The sequence below is a fragment of the Abramis brama genome, assembly GCF_963993115.1.
Source record: "Abramis brama genome assembly, chromosome: 19".
Lineage (NCBI taxonomy): Eukaryota > Metazoa > Chordata > Actinopteri > Cypriniformes > Leuciscidae > Abramis > Abramis brama.
The window spans coordinates 17,636,965-17,644,781 of record NC_139981.1 but is presented as its reverse complement, the minus strand read 5'-3'; the positions used below and the strand labels follow the sequence as shown (position 1 = coordinate 17,644,781).

The following is a 7,817-nucleotide window of genomic DNA, read 5'->3' as shown; positions in this document are numbered from 1 at the left end:
ACATTCTTACACACGCTCCAGCCAAGATATTTTCGGCTGCAGTCGAGTTAACGCACATCAAACATCAGTTCTGCTCTGATTCTGATGAACACCCGATACGTCTGCTGCACCTGAACGGATGGTGAGATCCATTCCTCCACGCCTGCAGTGTTTGTAATTAGTTAAAGCTGTGTGACGCACAGCCGGAGGAAAAGTCTGATTCGTTGACTCTTAGGGGAATGATAGAGCATTTTAAAGGCACTAATCATATTGTGGCAGAACATCTACTAACGTAACAGTGAGAAAATCTCAAAATGAGGTGAAAGATAAACCAATGATATGAATCTTTTGCTTTGACAGGTGCTCTAAAACATCATTGAATCAAGCCCATGAGTGCTTGTCTTATTCCTTTGTGTGCAGTAATCCGGTCTGTGTTTGTGGAAACAATTACACTTTAGAAATGATAAAACCTATTATTAAAATGTTGGTTTGAATTTTTTTTATTATTATTATATTATTCAGCAAAAAATATTTGCAATCTTGGTGTCTTTTTCGCTCTGCTACCTTTATTCCAAGCCGACAGGTGGCGACAGAGTGTGTCGACACACTAACTATCCGTGAAGAAAACACAAGCGCGAGTTACACACGTGTGTGTAGAACAGAAAACATGGGCAAAAGAAGGCGAGGAAAACAAGAGGTTACCAATTTAACTAAGAAACAGAAGAAACATCTTAAAGAATTTGGAGAACAGCACCCTTTTCACGATAAGTAAGTATCGCAATGTGTTGTTCTCAAAAAAGTAGACAGTACAAGTTAGCATTCAAGTTAGCTTCAAGTACTCATAATTGTTTTGCTTTTTAGTGTCGTTGATAGACCGGAGAAGACTGAGATTTTGCGCTTGGTAAGTAATGATAGACTAGTATTCTTTCTTGAGTGGTGACTGACTTGATCCTGCGAGTCAAACAACCTCCTTCATATTCCAGTTAATGAGCAGCATTTGACAGCAGATGGTGAATCTGAATGCATGTACACGACGAGTAACATTATATAAAGGAGAAAAAGGGAGAATAAAATATGTTTGGCTAGATCTGACAAGTATGAAAGCCCATTTCCGCCACGTAAAAAAAAAAAAAAAAAAAAACATGATTTGGTCCATCTTAAAGGGATAGTTCATCCCCAAATCAAAATGTTGTCAATAGTTGAAGTTCTTATCTTCTTGTTAAAATGGCATGTTTTGTTTGAAACCATCAAATTAAAAGAGTTTCTGCAGCCTAACAGGCCACAGCGCCGTGAACCTGACAGTGAGGAAGACAGTGATAGAGAGCAGCAGTCTGCTTATCAGAAACTGCTGTCCACCATGATCCAAGGGGCTGATGACAACAGTGAAGATGAAGAAAGTGAAGATGAGGATGACGGAGAGGAGGTTGAAGATGAGAATGACGGAGAGGAGGTTGAAGGTAAAGTCTCTTACTCTCTTATATTTGTTATCAGTTGCGGTGCTTCGTCTGAAAGAGTCTAATGGGCCTGTAATTAAAAATCATTCTCAAGTAGGAGAGAGTGGTGGAGAAGAAGAAGAGGAGGAGGAGGAGGAGGAAGGTGATGATGCTGAGGAGGGTGAAACACCTGATGATTCACAAGATAGAGAACAACCTGAAAAGACAAATGGTGACGTAGAGGAGAATAAAGAGGGAGAGATGGAGGGAGAGTTTACAGATAAGCAGAATGAAGCAGCGTTCTGTTTGGAGACCAACCTGCCTGCAGAAGAAGAGGAAAACATGGGAGAACAGGAGCAAGGTGAGACATTCCCATGATTTTTCACTGCAGCTCTTTAAATTCTGACCTGAGATCATTAATAATTGCTATTGGTGTGGGATTTCTTGTTTTGTAAACTCTTAAGTCTAGTACTCAAGATGGCTTGACAAGTTGAAAACCTAGGCCCAACTATGCCTCTGTGACTCTCTGGTTGTTGTAGACATGTTTGTGAAGCACCAGGAGATCGAACTGAGTGAAGAGGAAGTAGGCCGAATCTCGCAAGGATCAAAGATCAAGACTCAGGTTAAGGTATGCCAGTCAGTTTTTATTTGCTGCTTTGATTTTATATATATATATATATATATATATATATATATATATATATATATATATATATATATATATATTACAGTGTGTATACAGTGTGTGATTTGCTGCTCAAGAAACATTTTTTCTTATAATGTTTCGTTGCTTAAAGGGGCATTCCACCCATTTGAACATTGTTTTTTATTTAAAGTGGGTCATATATGTAGTCGAAATGTAAAATAAATTTTGAATTTGGTGCCTTCGTGACCGAGGAAAGACAAAAAATAACTTCAGGACGCATTTGTATGAAAGACAACAACTCCCACAATGCACCACATTGCACAGAAAGCGCATATCTGCATATAAGAGAAATCACTCTTCCGTCTACAAGGCTAGCTACCACCAGAGCTTGAAATTCATTTCACACAAAATGTCTAGTTAGTTGGCGAACTCATTAGTGCATTACTCCTCGTTTGTATTTCTTTCGAAAAGGTGAATTATTGCATGGTACAGTCAGAACATATGCGTTGCGAAACTAGGATAGTTCACAACACAAACGTCCGTGTCCTCGTCTGATTCAGAGATTTCGTCCAGGAGAAATTGTCATCGTTGAAATTCTTTACCGCAGACGGACTCTATCTCTGTGTTCATAGCGGTTCGTAGTTGCATAGTGAGATCACCGGCGCCACCAGTCCGCCCTAACTCGAGCCAGTCCGGGCTCCTCGTCCGCGGCAGGCAGGTCTTCTGCCTCGGCTGCTCTTCGCTATAATGCGGCTTGTAAAGGTAGCCACAAACACCTGATTCAAGCATCAGACTTCCGAAATCCTCTTCTTCTATATCATATTGAGCACTCTCCTCCGCTATTGTCATAACTTTACATCTGTCTCCACAGCGCCTGTTAGCTTAGCTTCAAACAAGATGGAGGATGTTGCTTTCAGTTTCAGAGAGTAAAGTCCCACCCACTGATCTGTAATAGGTCTGTAGCGTGAGCGGTTCCTGCCCCCTGGGAAAGATGAGGAACTAGTGCTTGTAGTCTCAACAGAAATCCCCCCCTCTTACACTTCCTCCTACAATGACGCAAAATGACGATTTTTGTGTCATTGTAGGAGGAAGTGTAAGAGGTAAATAACGGATTTCTCCCGTTTCAGGGGAAAATGAGAGAGTGTTGCACGACCATTCAATAGTATGACTGGGTTTCTAAAAATGCAAAGCTTAATGCAAATGGGTGGAGTGTCCCTTTAATGTTTTTTGTGAAAACCATGAAACATTCTTCTTTAGGATTCTTTGAACACAAAATTCATAAGAACAGCATTTTTTTTAAATAGAAATCTTTTGTAACATTATGAATATCTTTACTGTCACTTTTGATGAATTTAAAGTGACCCTTACTGACCCCAAAAAGAACTGTAAAACGTCACCATTAATTCTTTACTTCTCCCCCTCCAGTGGCCAAAGCTAGGCGTTCTGCAATGTGTGTGTCCACTGGAACGTTTCAAAGCCGTGGGGCAGCCCTCATCTGCCCCTCTTCCACCCATTCACAAAACCCTGGAGGCAAATTGGCGTTTGTTAAACCAGCCCTTCGGACCTGAAGGAGGCGCTGTGACAGATGTCTCAGAGCTACAGAAGGAATTGCTTGGGCTCATGGGTATTTCAGCAAAATCAAAATAATTTATACTCCATACATCCTAATTTTTAAAATAACACTTTGCTGGGGTTTTTTTGTAATCATCTCCCATATTTTGTTTTTACAGGTACTTACAGGGATGTGTATTTTACAAACCGCTCTCCTTTGAGGGAGGCTAAGGAAGTACGGAGTGCGTACTGTCTTCATGTGCTGAACCACGTGTTAAAGGCAAACACTCGTGTGCTTAGAAATAATGCCAAGTTGAAGGAAACTAAAGATGTGAATGAGGATTTTCGGGATCAGGGCTTAACTAGACCAAAGGTACCACTGTCTTCAGATTTATACCACAAGTGTGTTGTTTGTGCCATTGACGGAATTTTCTGTCATTTATGAAACAACGCTTCCCCGCTATTGACAATTTTCCAGCAATCCATGTTTTCACTGTTATATGATATGGCCACTATGAGAATCTTCTGAAAGAGTACAGAATTTCCAGATCAAAAAATCAGGCTTTGCTTTTTCTTTTGATATATTGCATGTTTAGATATTCACATAACAAAATATTCTGGGGGACATGAAATGATAGAAAATTGCTGTCGGGAAAAAAGTTAAAACTAGTTTGGTTTTCAATCAGTTTTAAATAACTTGTTTACATTAATAAAATAGCTTTAAATCAGCCAACCACAATCTCATAATTTTAAATAAACTCTCCATCTTCTAGGTTTTGATTCTGGTGCCGTTCAGAGATGGAGCGCTGCGAGTGGTCCAGACCTTCATAACACTATTGGAGCCCAAAGGCAAGAAGATGGACGCCAGTAACAAGAAGCGTTTCAAGGAAGAGTTTGGAGAGGAGTCGGGTGAAAGGCCACCTAACCTGCACAGACCTGACGACTATCATGCCATCTTTTCTGGAAATGTGGATGACCATTTCAGGATAGGTACAAGAACCGAAAATCCATGTTTGTTTATGTTTGAATGTTAGAGTACTAAACTCTAACCAAATATGCAGAGATACACGAACACAATGAGTTTTTTCCTTTAAAAATGTATAGTGTACTTTTAAATGTCACATCTATCAAGCCTGTGTAACTCTCAAACCTAAGGTTTTATTTGAATAAACTTAGGCCTGGTTTCACAGACAAGGTTTAGATCAAGCCAAGATTAGACATTAGTTTGATAGGACATTTAAGTAGTTTTTACAAACATGCCTTAGAAAATAACAACTGATGTGCATCTTGAGACAAAACAATGGTACTGACATATTTTAAGATGTGTTAGTGGAAGTTGCTTTCAGTTAAAACAGCTCAAACATGCATTTTAGTCTGGGACTAGCTTAAGCCTTGTCTGTGAAACTGGAGGATATGGTATTAAATATAATGCTGGATCAAGCCAAAATTTAAAGTTTCCCTTTGGTTCCCATGGTGACACAAAAATTACGTAATTCACTTTTAACCCCTGATGCTATTTAGAATGATGAGTTTAACTTTATTCACCTTTGTTTCACCTCTTAAATGTAACCTTTTATTGTGCATACTGATTACTCTTCTCTCTGTGTGGGCAGGTGTGTCTATCATGAAGCGTAGCATGCGTCTCTATTCTCCGTTCTACTCCTCTGATATTATCATTGCGTCTCCACTGGGTCTGCGCACAGTTCTGGGTGTCGACGGGGATAAGAAGAGAGACTTTGACTTCCTGTCTTCGATCGAACTTCTGATTGTGGATCAGGCGGATGTGTTTCTCATGCAGAACTGGGAACACTTGCTGGTGGGTTTCAGTTTTTCAAAAGTTCTAATTGGTTTTCATTTAAATGTTAGATTTAGATAGTTGCATTGTTGTCTGTTTAATGAGTTATTTTATATATATATATAATATGCATTTTATATTTGCAGTCAAATGAGCTTTTGGCTTCTACTTAATTTCCCATGATCCTTTGTGTGTGTTGCAGCATGTGTTGAAGCATTTGAATCTGCAGCCGCTGGACTCTCACGGTGTTGATTTCTCTCGTGTGCGCATGTGGAATCTGAACAACTGGGCGGCACATTACAGACAGACGCTGGTGTTCAGTGCCATACAAGAGCCTCAGATCACCAACATCCTTACCAAACACTGCCACAACTACAGGGGCCAGGTGCACAAACTCTCTGACAATTGGGCAGCTAATCTGATTGCCTCTGGTCTTAGGGTTGTTTTACATCATTGCTGAACTCATACAATATCTTTATATAAGTAGATGCACGTTCCCTTAGATGCATGAACTAATAAAATATTAGCCCTGAATGGAATGTTATGTGCTTTGGATAAAGACATCTGCATAATGCATAAATGTTAGATAAATAATGTTCTTCCTTCTCTCAGGTGTGCAGTAAAACCATTCCAAAGGTGGGCTCAATCTGTCAGGTTCTCGTGCAGCTACCGCATGTATTCCAGATGTTTCACTCTGACAGCTTCATGGACCAGGACGCCAGGTTAGAGACGGCTGCTGTTTTTCATTCTGAGCACTAGAGGGCGTCAGTTTGCAGAGGAACCTCTTAGAGAAAACTTTAGTGTTATAGTTATGATGTGATTGTTACATACACGTTACATACATTTTATTGTCGGTCGACCTTTGATGTTTGAGAATTATTTGCAAATATTTTAACTACATTACCCATGATTCTTTAGGTTCCAGTTCTTTGTGGATAAGATCCTCCCCCAGTACAGAGACTCTGTTATGTCCCACACTTTCATCTATGTGCCTTCGTACTTTGATTTTGTTCGCCTGCGAAACTACCTGAAGAAAGAAGACGTCAGTTTCGCCAGTATCAGCGAGTACTCTCAGAGATCAGAGGTGTCTCGAGCACGACATTACTTCCAGACTGGAGAAAAACAGTTTATGCTCTTCTCTGAGAGATTCCACTTCTACAAGAGGTGTGTGTTTGTATTATCATTTGCATACTTTATACACATTATAGTTCACAATTTTGAGGCAAGATATTTTTTTGAATAAAATGAATACTTTTATTTAGTAAGGATACTTTAAATTGATCAAAAGTGATAGTACAGACATTATAATGCTGCAAAAAAATATTTAGCATTTTTTATTCATCATAGAACAATAAGAGTTTCCACAAAAATATAAAGCTGCACAACTGAAAATAAGAAATGTTAATTAAGCAGCAAATCAACATATTAGAATGATTTCTGAAGGATCATGTGACACTGAATTTTCAGCAGCATTTGCTCCAGTCTTGAGCTTTGCCAACACAGAAATAAATTGCATTTCAAAATATATTATAGAAAAGTTGTTTTAGATTGTAAAATATTTCACTATATTTGTTTTTTAATTTATTTTAATTGTATTATTCTCTTTCTCTCAGGTACACTATCAAGGGCATCCATAACCTGATCTTCTACGGGTTGCCTGCATACCCTCACTTCTACACTGAAGTGTGTAATATGCTTCAGGCTGGAGTTAGAGAGGGTGGTGGTTCTGTCAGCTTCACCTGCACGGCCCTGTACTCCCGATATGACACACACCGGCTGGCTTCCATCGCCGGGGCCGACCGCGCCGCTCAGATGCTCCAGTCCAAAAAACCAGTGCACCTTTTTATCACAGGGGAGGAGAAAAACACATGAAGGAGGACTGTGAAAATCTAATGTGACTTTTTTTTACCTTTCAGAGAAAGAACATAATCAGTATTCATGGTAATGTACAGAAAGATGTTTTCCCTTCAATCCCCCTAAAATGAATTCATAAAACTGAATGTTATGATGATGTTCTTATGTCCTTTTGTGTTCTTTTAGTTAATATAAAGTCTTCCTTTGCTGTAGTCACAGCCCAGACCATTGGCTCCCAATGTGTATTAATGTGTGCCAGTATTAATGCCAGAGATTGAGACTTGAAGTTGAAGTGTCACCTGTCCTGTGTTGTTACGGTCTTACTTTGACCACGTACTGTGCATGAGTTTTATATCTTAACATCCAAGAACTAAATGTTTGGTTTATTGAACGTTGTGAAGTGTGCCAAGCAACTCGCACTGACATGTGCTCTTCAAGAGTGATTAGGATTAAATCTCCTTTGAAGTTAATACTGAATTATGGCAAATGTCATCTAAATTTTAGAATGGGGTAAACAATTAAATATCAAATATCAGCTGATACTGACACAAAAAAGCCA

At 39.2% G+C, this 7,817-nt stretch overlaps 1 protein-coding gene across 2 annotated transcripts; it reads left to right on the top strand.

The window, feature by feature from the left end:
• The first annotated feature begins 583 nt into the window (after nt 1-583).
• Nucleotides 584-7,481, top strand: utp25 (UTP25 small subunit processor component). 2 transcript variants are annotated; one of them, XM_084093054.1, is made up of 13 exons: nt 584-747; nt 841-880; nt 1,250-1,436; nt 1,531-1,773; nt 1,952-2,040; nt 3,484-3,682; nt 3,789-3,982; nt 4,383-4,599; nt 5,223-5,425; nt 5,607-5,789; nt 6,017-6,126; nt 6,323-6,568; nt 7,018-7,481. In XM_084093054.1, exons 1-13 carry the CDS (start codon nt 647-649, stop codon nt 7,274-7,276), a joined length of 2,271 nt encoding a protein of 756 aa, XP_083949180.1. In that variant the 5' UTR covers nt 584-646; the 3' UTR covers nt 7,277-7,481. The 2 variants fall into 2 exon arrangements, with proteins under 2 accessions (XP_083949180.1, XP_083949179.1); XM_084093053.1 differs by having other exon boundaries at nt 1,528-1,773.
• The last annotated feature ends 336 nt before the right edge of the window (nt 7,482-7,817 follow it).